Source organism: Lissotriton vulgaris, chromosome 11 (genome assembly GCF_964263255.1).
Source record: "Lissotriton vulgaris chromosome 11, aLisVul1.2, whole genome shotgun sequence".
NCBI lineage: Eukaryota > Metazoa > Chordata > Amphibia > Caudata > Salamandridae > Lissotriton > Lissotriton vulgaris.
In genome coordinates this window covers 670,794,667-670,809,911 of record NC_141699.1, presented here as the reverse complement: position 1 = coordinate 670,809,911, position 15,245 = coordinate 670,794,667, and the positions used below count along the sequence as shown (strand labels likewise).

General features: G+C 46.5%; 1 protein-coding gene across 1 annotated transcript in view; it reads right to left on the bottom strand.

Moving 5' to 3' along the window:
* MAK16 (MAK16 homolog) overlaps window positions 1-9,308 on the bottom strand; it is a 109,916-nt gene extending 100,608 nt beyond the window's left edge. Inside the window, exon 1 of the mRNA XM_086943770.1 lies at window positions 8,989-9,308. Within this exon, the coding sequence (XP_086799896.1) occupies window positions 8,989-9,003 (15 nt within the window). The 5' untranslated portion in view covers window positions 9,004-9,308. The remainder of the gene's footprint in view (window positions 1-8,988) is intronic.
* Between the last annotated feature and the right edge of the window lie 5,937 nt (window positions 9,309-15,245).

Here is a 15,245-nt window from a genome sequence, read left to right as displayed (position 1 = left end):
TTGCCTTAAACAAGTCTATTTGGTGTAAAACACAGAACGTGGGTTTGCCTAGATCAATCCGCACATCTATTTATTGTCACAGTATGAGGTGAAATCCTTGATTCTCAATACACCGAGTGCGGGCTGCTCTCTAAGGTGTCATACACCCACCCACTAGGGTGTTAATCAATCCACAGATTCGAAAATCCTGGCTAAATCATTTAAACACTACACCTGCGCACACCCAATCATATCTATAATCCAGTCTTCATGTACAACACAGAAACAGCAACATCAAATGTTAGTCCTTGCACAATGTAATCCAATTTCCCACAGTTTCCAGTCAGGGGAAGTAATCCAATCTCACTCCTCAATCAGATCTGTGTGTTTATTATTTTCCAATCAAAAAAATCTGTTGATACAGCAGCAGCTGCGTTTGGCACACAGGGCTTTTTCAAGACTTAAGGTGATAAGCTGAATCAAAAGTTTTTGAGGTCAAGCAGAAAGGATTTGAATCCTTAAGTAATCTCTGCCCAAATGTAGATGAGCTTTAGTGAAAACGATGTGTTCGCTCTTTATGTTTCCCAATTAAGTGCATAAGTCCACTTTACGATCCATTTAGAAAGATGCCGGTAATCTTCAATCATAAAATTTGAACTCTGCTTTGAGCGTCTCGCTTGTTTTTCCCCCGTGCCGGATCCTGAAAAATCCAACGGGCTTAGGACGGCATCTTTGAGAGAGTAGATATCCGTTACGGTGTCTGTAAATCTAATCCTTTCGCATGGTGAGTCTATTTGGTGGTTGTTACTACCTCTTTATAAAACAGGTAAGCATTCTGTTTCAGGGACCTTGTCAAAGTCGTTCATGGAAGGTCTTAAAATAATCAACCATCTTAGAGTACCTTCCTCAATAACTTGAGACCGGAACATTGTTCTATTCTTATCCGACTTTTTAGGCCACCCCTTAACTCATATAACTACAACAGTTGACATGGAAGAAGGTATTCTTAGGAGGCATAATTTCAACACACTGTGTTAGAATATCCTCGGTGAACAAAGAACATTTGCAATTACTTAAAAAGAGGTTCTTACTGCATTCGCACCTGATTTCTACCGGTTTTATCACCATTCTAGGAGAATCATTCCTTCAATTGCCTATGTTATACTAATTTAAAAAATTGACTTAAAAGTTGTTAAATAAGTTTGGTGCTGGGAGAGGACTCTAAATAAACTGACTGTACTACACATATCAGAAGGGATTATGTAGATTTTTGTTGCTTCTCTGCAAACTGGTTAGCAGCCGATTCCCTGGTTGTCTGGCTATTTAGTTGTTCTTTGATAGATGAGAAAAGGATAGGACTAACAGGAAGATTTTGCACTGAAGAACGAAGCAGGTGCCCACTTGGCAATTACAGCAGGAATTTTCCACTAGCCAATCGCTAATTTCGAACTTTAAGACTCTATTTAAGGCAGTGGACGATGGAGATTAATGGTTACCTTATTGGCAGTAATGGAGAATCTGATAGATATTCTCTATGAGCATGTGGTGTAACCATTGCTTTAACCTTGGCAAAGGGTTCCAATATTGCAGCAAGATGCAATCTGCTTCTAAAGGAGTGGTAAATAGATTTATCCCAGAAGTCGACAGCACTACGTCTACCATTTAAGGGAATGCGGTTATAAAATTCAGTACTAGAAGAGAGGTTCCACCGAGGGAGAAGCTATGCATGATTTGGACCGTATACTGACTCTTAAGTTTCAAGTACTCAACCACCTTTTACATCTTCTCTTCAACAACCTTCATTTGGTTGCACCAGCAACTGTCTGGCTACTTCGGGTAACAGTAGAGGAAAGGTTATAAGAATAAGTCTGAAAAGATGAAAAATCTACTTACCCTTCTAAAAGTCTGTGTTTTTGACAATGCACAAACGGATAACCTTTTCGGCTGGATGTCAATTAAGGCATTTCAAGGCAGTATGGGAAAAATCCACCTCGAATGTATGGATCCTAAAGATAATCAGGGAAGGATACCAGGTCAAGTTCAATACCTCCAGAGGTGGGGACCATAGTTACTCCTTGCTCCAAAAATATGATCAGGAACGATTCACTGATGTCTTCAATCCAGACACTGACAATGAAGAAGGCAATAGTTGTGGTGCCCAGAGAAGAAAGGGGTGTCATTCAATAAGTTTTCTGGTTCCCAAGCCAAAAGGGGAATTCAAATTGGTCGTCAATGTACAGAAGGCAAACAAATGGATCAAAAGGATACCTTTCAAAATGGAAACCTTACCGAACATCATACAGGTAATTCTGAAGGGTGCCTTTATGGTCACAGTGGATGTGAAAGACATCTTCTTTCATGTTCTATTGGCCAAAGAACATCATACCTTCTTAAGGTTTGGCCTGTGGGAGATGTACTGCCATTTTCATGTATAATCCTTTGGAATCAAGTCAGCAACACAACATCTTTGCAAAGCTGATGACACCATTGGTGGTTTGTCTACATCTCAAAGGGTGGAACCGGTTTGCAGGTACCACTACCCAACTCATGAGGAGACTTTAGACCAGAGGTCTTCAATCTGTGGGGCGCGACCCCAAGGGGGGTCGTGGAGTCCTTGGAAGGGGGTCGCAGATTCTGTCAGAGTGCAGTTCCTGGCTTGGGCTGGTCGAGGGTGCTCACGGTGGAGGCCTAATTCACACCGAGGTGTGAACAACATCAAAGCCTCATTAACAAGTTAAAGGTCTTTTAAAGACCTGTCAAGTACTCGGGTGTGGCGGTATGTGTGTCCTTGAAGCCGTTTCGAGCTGTGGGGGGAAGGGAAGGGGGGGGGGGGGCGGAGGGGGACTGGGGGAGAGGGCTGTAGTGTACCCTTTGAGGTCAATGGATATTGCGTGCCTGGAGCTGTGGGTCCCGCGACACGTTCCCCGCCCCCAGCAGGGAGGCACAAAGATGCCCTCCCATGGTCGGGAAAGAAGGAAGAAGACGCAGAGAGATACTGATGCCCCCACCCCCCCATGAGAGAGGCACAGAAAAGGTGGGTGGATGAATGATGGGTGGATGGATGGATGTAAGGATGAAGGATAGATGGATGTGTGAAAAGATGGGTGGATAGATGGATGTGTGAAAAGATGGGTGGATGGATGGATGGATGGATGAAAGGATGGATGAAAGGGTAGATGGATGAAGGAGGTATGGATGGATAAAAGGTTGAATGGATGAATGATGCATGGATGGATGTGTGAAAAGGTGGGGGGATGAATGATGGATGGAAGGGTGGATGGATGATGGATAGATGTATGGATGGGAGGATGAGAGGGTGGATGTATGGATGAAAGGGTGGACGGATGAAGGATGGATGGATGAAAGGGAGGATGGATGGAAGGAAGGATGAAAGGGAGGATGGATGGAAGGGTGGACGGATGAAGGATGGATGGATGTATGGATGGATACAAGGTTGCATGGATGGATGTGTGAAAAGGTGGGGGATGAATGATAGGTGGGGGGATGAATGATGGGTGGATGGATGGATGAAAGGATGGATGGATGAAAGGTTGGATGGATGAAAGGGTGGATGGATGAAAGGGTGGATGGATGAAAGGGTGGATGGATGGAAGGCTGGGTGGATGGATGTATGGATGAAAGGGCGGATGGATGTATGGATGGATAAAAGGTTGCATGGATGAATGATGCATGGATGTATGTGAAAAGGTGGGGGGATGAATGGAATGATGGATGTATGGATGAAAGGGCGGATGGATGTATGGATGGGAGGATGAAAGGGTGGATGTATGGATGGATAAAAGGTTGCATGGATGAATGATGCATGGATGGATGTGTGAAAAGGTGGGGGGATGAATGAAGGATGGATGGATGAAACGGTGTGTGGATGGATGAAACGGTGGGTGGATGGATGGATGAAAGGGCGGATGGATGAAGGATGGATGTATGGATGGGAGGATGAAAGGGTGGATGGATGTATGGATGGATAAAAGGTTGCATGGATGAATGATGGATGGATGTGTGAAAAGGTGGATGAATGGTGGGTGGATGAATGATGGGTGGATGGAAGAGTGGATGGAAAGATGAAAGGGTGGATGGATGAAGGATTGATGAATGATGGATGGGTGGAAGGATGAAAGGATGGATGGATGGATGTGTGAAAGTGTGGGTGGATGAATGATGGATGGATGTGATGAGGTCTATCAGGCGCATTTATGCTTGCCACAAGATGATGATGAGGAGTACCAGTTTCTAGAAACTTTTGTCGGAAGGGGGTCCTTACCCCTAAAAAGGTTTTACAAGGGGGTCTCGGCTTCAAAAAGTTTGAAGACCTCTGCTCTAGACGATACAGAATTCCGCGGCCAGACTCATCCTCAACCTGTCCAAATGGACTCACATTACCCCTCACCTCAGGGGGCTCCCTGTCCAGAAAATATGCCATTTCAAGCTGTTGACACATGCCTACAAAGCTGTCCACGACCAAGGCCCTGCATACAGCAACCACTGCCTCAACTTCCACCAACCCTCCAAAGACCTACACTCAGACGCCCTCGCAAAGACACTGCACATCCGCCGAAACCTCAGTGGAGCGCGTTCCTTCTTCTATGTCACCGCCAAGTCCTGGAACAGCCTTCCCATCCAACTCCGGACTTCACCCTCCATGGTGAAATTCTGGAAAAGACTCAAGACCTGGCTTTACCTCACTCAACAACTCCACCCCAACCATCGCGGAAAACGACGACCCCAACACCGCAGCCCGAACCCTGCATAGATGGATCAACATCCTCGACTCCTCCCAATCCGGCTTCAGAAAAAACCACAGTACGGAAACCGCCCTCCTCGCCGCAACAGACGACATCCGCACCTTACTGGACAAAGGAGAAACAGTAGCCGTCATCCTCCTCGACCTATCAGCGGCGTTCGACACAGTCTCACACCGCACCCTAATACGCAGACTCTACGATGCAGAAATCCAGGACAAGGCCCTCGACTGGATCTGCTCCTTCCTCTCCGGCAGGACGCAGCGGGTCAGACTCCCCCCTTTCCTCTCTGACCCCACACCGATCACCTGCGGAGTCCCCCAGGGCTCCTCCCTCAGCCCGACGCTCTTCAACGTCTACATGGCTCCACTTGCCCCCATCGTCAGAACCTACGGACTCAACATCGTGTCATATGCAGACGACACCCAGCTCATCCTCTCCCTATCCAACGAGCCCAACACCGCCAGACGCAACTTTCGAGAAGACATGGAAGCCGTTGCCAAATGGATGAAAAACAGCTGCCTTCAACTAAACACCAACAAAACAGAAGTACTCATCATGGGCCCAAACCCCGACGCCTGGAGCGACACCTGGTGGCCCACCGCCCTCGGAAACCCGCCAACCCCCAAAGACCATGCATGCAACCTGGGAATCATCCTGGACTCCGAGCTCAAAATGGACCGCCAGATCAACTCTGTCTCATCTTCCTGCTTCCACACCCTCCGCCTCCTTCGTAAGACCTGCAGGGGTGTGGAATTTATTAAAATATCTACTTGTCCATGGGGCAGGTTGCTTCATAAATCTACATGTCCTGTAACAAAATCCACTTGTCCCTTTGGTGCCATGTAGTGCTGCCACAAATTATGGCAGCAATCTCATTATATAAGAGCTCTTATATAGCCTCTCTGATTATACCAGGGCATATACCATAGAAGTGTTTGAATACTAGTAGTCATTTTATGTTGCCACGTTTCTGGAGATCTATATACTAGGACTGATGATGGTGGTAAGCAGTAGTTCAAGGGTTGGAATGCCGTTTTGAGTCTGTGCTAACCTACTAACTTGCATGTTTTAAGGGTTTTCAACAAATCCGGTCTAATCTTTCCCATACTGAGAAATGTTGGAAATTTACTCCTGAGAGTGGCAGACGTAAACCTTCTTTCAGAGTTGAAAAAAAGAAGTTGGAGTGAAAATGAACTTTGAAACATCCAGGGTTTCACATGAGCAAATCTACACATGCAGATTTGCTCATGCTGAAATGCAGTTCACAAATATTTTGTAGAAGTACAATTTCTTGCCCTACTAATGTAAATTCTTGTGAATTCACAAAAGCTATATACCAAAGGTGCACTTTTGAGACTTTCTTTAATAAATGGGCCCCTAATTTGGTCTGGCGTTAACTATGACCTTTTGTGTTTATTAAAATTTTCTCTCTCAGAATCATCTGGCTTCACTGTGAGTGACAGCATTCTGCTCTTTTACAAGGAGCAAATCGGTACACAAAGTAGTTTTGTTCAGTGCCTGTAACTAATGTGGCAGTGTGTGCTTTTTGAGACCAAAAACAATGTTTGCGTTTGCCAAGGTTTGTTATAATGGTGAGGGCCCGGCAGCTCTCACATCAATAAGGTTTTACAAAAGCCATGCCAAAATGCATCGCCAAACTTAAAAAGCTGATCACCAGTGTCAGACCTTCTGGCTTTGCCAAGGCTTGTTTATTTTTGTTTCCCATAATCTTATTGAAACTGGTTACACAAATTTTCCAATATGAATATTTTGGGGAAAATACTAGCATGCATCAACACATTTTACTAAATGATGCTGCAAAGAAATGGTACCTGAAATTTTAAAGTAGTTTACCAAAATGTTTTTTCCCTACTTTCATTTTTAGGAGCATTTCATATTGAAAGCAAAGAAACATTAATCTTGCTTTCAAGCTTCTGCAAATATTTGCATCTAATCAGAGAGCATTCTGTGTGCATCATGCAAAGCCTCATGTTGCTAAACTTTGAAACCGTGTGGACACATTTTCATACTGGAGCCACTGTCAGTAGTGCAGTCAGAACGTACATTTACTTAGCGCACTCACCCTAATAATAAAGGCTTTCAAATAATGAACAATGAATACAAGTTTGAACAGCATTAACACAGGCACACAAATATTGAGTTAACTACTGGCAGTACCCTTCCCTGATCCTTAATGTGGTACTGGAAACTGGCAGCCAAAGGGTTTGTGCTGCAGGGGGTTGGGCCTACTTGTCCCAAGGACAAAATTCACATTAAAACTTGTTGCCCTTGACCCCAAACAATATGTCCTGGGCGTCGGACTATAGGAATTCCACATCCCTGTGACCTTCAAATGGATCCCCCTCGAACACCGAAAGACAGTCACTCACGCCCTGGTCACCAGCAGACTCGACTACGTCAACGCACTCTACGCCGGAATAAACAAAAACCGCATCCGCAAGCTACAGAACATCCAGAACGCCGCCGCAAGACTGGTCCTCAACCTGCCAAAACACTGCCACATCTCCCAGCACCTGCGCACACTCCACTGGCTCCCCGTCGAGGCAAGAATCACCTTTAAGATGCTCACCCACGCACACAAGGCCCTCCACGGCACCGGACCAGCATACCTGAACAGCCGACTCAAATTCCACGCACCCCAAAGGACCCTACGATCAGCCCAGCTTTCCTACGCCGTGGTCCCCCGCACCAGAAAGACCAGATCGGGAGGCCGCTCCTTCTCCTTCCTCGCGGCCAAAGCATGGAACGCCTTTCCGCTCCACCTCAGACAGACATCGCTCCCCATCTTCGCAAGAAACCTCAAAACCTGGCTCTTCGACAGACCCCCTCCTTGATGGAATGGAACCTGCACCCCCCCACCCCCCCTAGCGCCTTGAGACCCTTACGGGTGAGTAGTCGCGCTTTAACAAACTCCTGATTGATTGATACGACACAGCCCAGCAACCCAGAGCCTGGATACCCACACCAGTGAATAGCAGCAATGTACAATTACGGCTTGGAACATTTACCCATATTTAGTCAACTCTCTACTTCAGGTCACATTGAGAGAGGAGACTATGAAGCGATGGGAAACTCCTGGTCATGTTTTGTGAGTCAGTGGCTATTGATCAAACTTCAGAAATCCAAACTAGAACCTACTCAAGACAGAACAATTATAAGAGCACAATTCTGAAAAGATCTTTGGATGGTATATCTTCTAAGACAGAGCCGAAAGACTAAGAGTAACAATTCATCAATTATTGTAATGGTTTCATTCTCTATGACTCACTCACATTACAGGATCATATGTCCATGTACATGTTCCTAGTACCTTGGCCATATCTTTAGATTAGCTATTTGGTAATGCACCTTCTGAAATCCTGGAAACCTGACTCCAGAAGTCTAGAAAAGTTGATTCCTTCGAAATGATCAGATAACAACAGTGCTTTAGTTTTGGTTAAAACAAGTTTTTTATCCTCCATTCTCTTTATTGCTGTTGAGGCTAGTTAAACTTTGATATTCCTCAAAAGTTGTGACTAGGACAAGTGATAGATGGATAAAGCCCCAGTTTGTCAGTGATCTTCACTTTCCATAGTCATACTTGTCACTTCAATATGTACTGACCTTCATGAATTTGGTACAAACAGGAAGTACTGGGTAAGCTGGCTCTAATAGTGTCCATGGGGTGTCCAATATGTTTATTTTCTGTTCTCGTGTTAGAGGGGTTCATCTCGATAGTAAAGTGAAGAGGACAAGTATGTCTAAAAGTCATGAAAATTACTGGCAAGTAACCTGGACATACATGATTTGTAGCTAAAACGTCTAGGACTGGTAACTGTATCCGTAATGACCTGTAGTAAGGTGGTCTGACATGGTGGTAAGTGGTGTCACCCTCTCTAGGCACGCTTCGTAAAGTTCTTAGTTTCTGGCCTCTTCTCTCGCGAAGCTCTAACAGCTACCGCCCTCATGCCATCTACCAAAAAGCCCCTGCTACTCTCATAAACCCCTAGTACTCTCAGGCTGTTTTCACCACCGTCTAGAAATATCCTACCTGCCTTATCGATCATGTACCTGACACACTAGAAAAGTTCCCTGGTCGTGCACCCTCCGTTCCCCACTAAAATCCTGCTAGGACACCGTTGTCGTCTAGTACCAGAACAGATAAATTTCACTATATAATATCGCAGGATTAATGCAGCTACCCGGGACCCCACCCCCGAGCTTATACATATGGATCACAACTCACATCGTCGTGCTGCATGTCGCCAGCGGTGTCTTTCCTTCCCTCGAGTCTTCAATGAGAGTCCGCCCTCGTGGATACGAAGCATCGAAAGCACCGCCCACGAAACAAACCAGAAAAACACTCGCCATCTTGGAATGCACAATGCCGTTATGCATCTGGAGAATATTAGCAGACGGTGGAGGGAAATAGTGCAACATTTTGCACTAAGGAAGAAAAATGGGGGTGAAAATTTCCAAAGCGATACTATACGACGTATGCCCCAAAGATATTTTGTAAAAAGTAAAAACAATAACTAAGTGCTGGAAGGAAGTGAGGGTGTGCCACTATGAAGAAGACACATAAATAAATGTTAAAATAGTTCGTTAGTGAATAATAATGCCCACTATTGTACACGTACTGTTTGTACTTGCCACAGCAATCCAGCTCAAGATGACAAATATTTCAATATAAAGTACGGTACTCAGTAGCTGTAGTCTTCCTGTGACTGTCCTCTTTCTATTTCCTTGAGCTATGACGATACTACGCTAACGTGTTCGCTTTACTGTCTAAAATCTCATTTGTATCCGAGGCCATCTTGTAGTGAAGCATGTTGGTATTACATGAAGTTTAATTGGTTACACGTTAATTGGTTACACGTTAAAGGATAAAAAAACAATCTAAAATCCTGTGCTTATTTAAAGTCTATCTAAAAACCTGCACACGCGTATTTGATCAAGCGAGGTCTAGAAGCATTTGCTAGAAAAGCAGAGTTTATGATTGCCATCTATTTGCTATTTCCAGGCTTTAAATGGGGAAAAAACTGTGAATGCTCAAAAGGGGGCGTGGCAAGGGAGTGTGGCCTATCCACGTAGGGGCGTGGTCTAAATCATAATATTGTAACAATATTTCCGAAAGTTTTGAAAAAAGATGAATGGCGCTTTGCAGCGGAATGAGAAAGCTGCAGGGAAGGGGAATAAAAAAACGGCCATTAAAATACTCACGTTGCGGGCTTGCAGGCTGGGAGGGTAAGTCTTGTGTGGCTTCAGAAGGATCCTGGCTGAGGCACCTCTGATGCGGAGGCAGGGTCCCGACGGTGCTGGTAGGGCTGGAGAGGCGTCACAAAGGTAAGTTTCCTTTTCACTGCTGGTGGATTCTGTTGTAGACCCTCGTCCCTCCGCGTATCCTCTCTGCGCCGCCTCCGGCTGGGGGTCTGGCACTTGAATGGTTGAATTTATTGGTCCAGGGTTGCTCTGACGAAGTGTTCCTGATTATCCAGATGTCTAGACGTCCTTCCACCTTGAAGTCTTACGAACGTCATTGGAATAACTTCTCCTCTTGGTGCCTTGGGAAGGGTTTTTTGTCCTCCTCCGGTGCGGTTGCACTGGTGCTGGACTTCTTGCGTGATGGGTTTGTCCTGAGGCTCGCTGTTTCGACGCTCCGTGCACAATGGACTGCCATTCTTGCTTTTTGGGGTTCTGTTGTGGGTTCTGTCTCCCCTTTCAGCTAAGTTTTTTGATTCAACGTCCTATTTCTCGCTCTCCTGTCCCTGCCTGGGATCTTCCCCTTGTTCTGCAGGCCTTGACTTGGCCCCCCTTTGTGCCTTTGCTTTCGTTGGACCTTAAGTTCCTTGCGGCTAAGGTTATTTTTTTGGTGACTGTTTCTTCTGGTCGACGGGTTGGTGAGATTGGTGTCTTGATGGCCTCTCCCCCTTTTTTAGGTTTTGCCTAGCGAAAGCTGCGCTCTGCGCAGCTTTTTCGCGCAGGCGAAAACCTGATGAGAAGTGTAGTGTGCTTTGGCTCGGCCCTCGTCATTGATTGGCTGGCTCCGTAAACGGAGCCTTGCCATTGGACGAGGGGCCTGTCCGTCAATGCCGGACCAGACACAGGGGCGTTCCTGACATTCTTTGGCTTTTGCCGACGTCACGCGACGCCGGGAACGCCCCCGTGTCTGGTCCGGCATTGCCGGCACTTCTGCGTCTCTCCTGCCCCGTGACTGGCCGGCCGGCCAATCCTAGCGCGGCCGGCCGGAAGTGCCCGCCCCCCGCAGCCCGGGGAAGAAGGAGAGGAAGACGGCAAGCACTATGGCGGCGCCCGCGGGGAGACCGGAGAAGTGCCTCTCCAACCTGCCGCTCTGTCTGGGCTGCCCAGCCTGTCGCTGCTCGCCTCCCAGACCGATCGAGAAGTGCCGCCGTCGCAAGGTGCAGGTGAGTCGATTTATTTGTTTTTTTTTTTCCCTCCTCCCCTACCCTCCGAGCCCCTGCCCCAACCTGTCTTCCTCCTCGTGGCCGGGGCTATGTTTAGGGGCGCTAGGCCGCCCGCATGGCCGGGCTTTGTGTGCCGGTTACCGGCCTCACCCCGCTGTGAGGGGCAAGCTTGTCAGAGAAATAGCTGTGTGGATTAGCATCCCCCTATATGGGTTACCCGTATGTTGGTCGGGGAGGTGGCATGGTATAAGGGGCGCACGAGCCAGCAGGGCGCTATCTGAAGAGGACAGCCTCTATCGGAGCACGTGCGCCGTGTCAATGGAGTCGTGAGCTGGGGAGAGCTGCTTCCTCTCAATTGCGGGGAGTGGGTCGGATAGGCTTTCATGTTGCTATCGGCTAATGCTTTGCACGTGACACGGGAAGAGGAGGGTCAGTGAGTGTCAAGCCGGTTTAGTTTCACTATTCGACCCCCATGCGGGTGACCTAAAGCCCAGGTTGACTGCCTTTTCCGGGGTCTAAAACTGAAAGCTGTTTGGTTGACACCACCTTACTTAAGATAGGTGAAGTATGGATTCTTCTGTGTTCTCAGAAAGTTTACAAACTTAGTAATGACAGTGCTTTGCAAGTACAATGACCAGGTTACTCTTTTGTTATATTGTCAGCAGCTCCGCCGCTTCACTTAACTAAGTCAGTGCATCGGGCGAGCCTTCGTTGTAGATCCATTTACCTGGGCTGCACCTCGTGATGCCTGATTCTGTAAAAGGCGAGCCCGAGATGGGAAAAGCGTTTTCCAGTTGACACGGAGAGGAGTTATGTGGTCACTCTAACTGCAAAGCGTGTTCACGGGCTATCGTGCGATTTCTACTAATTTGACTCAACTAGGACATATTAACGGCAGGGTTTACTGTACACATTTGTACTGGGAAGTACTCTTGGAAACTGGAGCAGCCCTTTAATGTCGACTAGAGGCCACTCCCTTTTAGGTGGGATGCTTAAATCTTACATGCATATAGTTAGTCCTCCCGGAAGCACTCGTTTACTCTGCGCCATTTAAAAAGAGCCTTATTATACGCAGTCGTAAATATTAACCCACTACTCTGGTGAACTGATCTTAAATTAGATCACATGCTCTTAAAAACGGAGTTGGCAGTTTTCGGTGAGAGTAGTTCACCCGGTCCTGTTTTTATGTACTTGTAGTTTTTCATTTCCGAATTATTGCAGATACTGAGGACTAGGTGAAGTACTCGCTTACACTGAATATGGGAAACATGAACCCTTATCGTCCATGGTAGGTCACGATCAAAGTGGCCCGTGCCTTTAGTCGTGTGGCGGAGTTTCCAGTTCTTACCCAGTTTTCTTTTGAGACGTTTCAGCGATGCCGGTCTTTGTATTGAATATTGCTATTTATTGCATTTCAACAGCATTCTGGCAACATGGCTTCAGAACATGTCAATGGGAATGGCACTGATGACGCTTTGAATTCTTCGACAGTGATTACCCATTCAGAACATTTCCAGACGTTGCTCGATGCAGGTTTGCCACAGAAAGTAGCTGAAAAGCTAGATGAAATTTACATTGCAGGTAGGCCCTGAAATTTCCAAACCTGCTTGCTTTGAAATCTCTACTTATTTGATTTGGTTACGGGTTTTGAGGCTTTTAAGAACTTGAAGCTGTATACTGTTGTTGTTTATGCTTATTTTCTTCAAGTTTGCCTTCAAGCAGTATCTTTTTGATTTTAGCAAAAATATACGTACAACATTCCTGGCATATGCGCTCATCCAGTGGTCTTTAATGGGTCATTCGCACTTTTCTTCCACCCACTGCAGCATAGAACCCGGGGCATTAGGGAAGCCCTTCCCGTCCATTGGCTAATTTCACTGACCCTGTTGCTTGCTTGGGACCCTGTTGCTTGCTTGTGACCCTGTTGCTTGCTTGTGACCCTGTTTTCGTGCCTCTGTTGCCTGCGGGGGGGCTCGCAGCGAGCCCACAGTGTGTGGGGTGGGGCTCGCAGTGTGTGGGGGGCTCTGTGTGGGTGTGTGTGTGGGGGGGCTCTGTGTGGGTGTGTGTGGGGGGCTTTGTGTGGCTGTGTGTGGGGGGGCTCTGTATGGGTGTGTGTGTGGGGGGGGGTTTGTGTGTGTTGGGGGGGCTCTCTGTGGGTGTTGGTGTGTGTCATTTGCAAGAGATAAAGCTAGTGGCATTGTAAATGACAATGCCATTTATTTATGTTAAAAAAAAAACATAAATAAAAATAATGTCAAGAGCAATGCCAATCGCTCTAACTTTAACAAAGGCAAAACCATTGCATTGTAAATGCTTGTTGCGTTTCTGCTTGGACAAAGTGATTCTTCGTCCTTGTCAGTACTTACTGCCCAAAGTTTTGGCTACTTTCCACTGTCAGGAGGCTATTGTCCTCCCTGTCTTTTTTCCGGACCCCTCCTCCCCAGACTTTGGATATGTTGCGGGCTCTCCGCATCTATTTGGATCGCTCCAGTGCCTTTCGTAAGGTAGATTCTTTGTTTGTTACCTATGGGACCTCGGGGAAAGGGCCTCGTCCTTCCTTATCCACCTTGTCACGTTGGGTGAAATGTGCTGTGGTTTCCGCTTATGAATCCACTCACTGTCCTCTCCCTTCTTCGGTACAGGGTAGTTCTACCCGGAGTGTATCCTCCTCATGGGCCATGTTCAAGGGTGCCTCCTTGCATGACATTTGTAATGTTGCCACTTGGGCCTCTCCCCATACGTTTGTTTCTCATAACCATCTTCAGTTGGGGATGGCGGCCTCGGCTGCTTTTGGCTCTCATGTTTTGTCTGCTGTACATGATGTTTAATTTGTACTGGTTTCATTTGATTAGATTGACCTGTTTTGCTTAAATTTCTGGTCTATATTCTTACCATCACCGTGTGCTTGGGTATGGGCTCACTGTTAAGGACTAGGACGCGAAGACAGGACGAGGAGGTAATGCCCGGTTACTCAGGGTAAGTATTCATTACTCCGAGTCCTAGTCTTCCCGTCCCATTCCTGAGCCCTCCCCTCCCTCCCTGTTTTTTTTGGTGGGGTGATTCTTTCTCTGTTTTCTGTGTTTCTTTGCTATTCTCAGGAAGTTGTGTGACGCACTTTCCCCTATATGCTCGCCTGATTAGTGGCACCATATTGGGGGAAGTGCTAAAAAGTTCTGCTACGTATAGGGTTCTGGGGGGCAGATTAGCTGTCCACTGTTAAGGAATGGGACTGGAAGACCACTACTCGAAGTAATGAATATTACTGGTGAGTAACCGGGCATTCTCACAGTTGGCTTGAACTTCAAATAATACGTCAATTTGGTGGAAAAAAACAACGCAATTTAAACTCATTAAAATAAATTGGTGCATTGTTATGGATGTGTTGTTGCTGCTTGCATGAAGTGGAAGGTGAGTTGTGATGTAATGTAGAATATGGAGAAGGTAAACGTTCTGTGGGTTGACTGTTGGGAGTTGACTGGCTGAGGTGGGTGCAGTGCAATGGGTACATGAAGTCCATGTGGCTGTAGAGTAGGTTTGAAGGAGATGAATTTATTATACTTAATTACAAGGTTAGTTACAGGTAAGTAGGTAGATAATGACATATAGGATGCAGATAGCGGATAGCCCCACCAGGAGCAGCCTCCCTGATGCTCAGCCTGCACACACCAACTGACACTCAGCACATCACCAGGCACCCACACATTCTTTGACATCACCAAGCATTCAGAATTCTACACATCACCAAGCACTCCCACAATCATACTGAAGGAGCAGTTGGGATGGTGTAGCTAAGGAAAAGGAATGGCAACAGTAAAGTCACAGCAGTAGAGTTGGTGCTACATCTTTGCCTTTCTCGCTGTAACAGAGTTAAGAATAAAGGGTCTTTCGGATACCAGATGGCGTATGTACCATTTCTACAATTTGGGGAGGATCTCAACTCTATGAGAATGATCGTATGCAGAATAAGTTTGAGGCAGTTTTCTTTTGGAATTGTCTAGGAGCAGAAGCGGCATATTTACAGTGCACCGGAGTGAGGCACGGAATATAGAGAATTGGTGGCAACAATGGCTCAGATGCG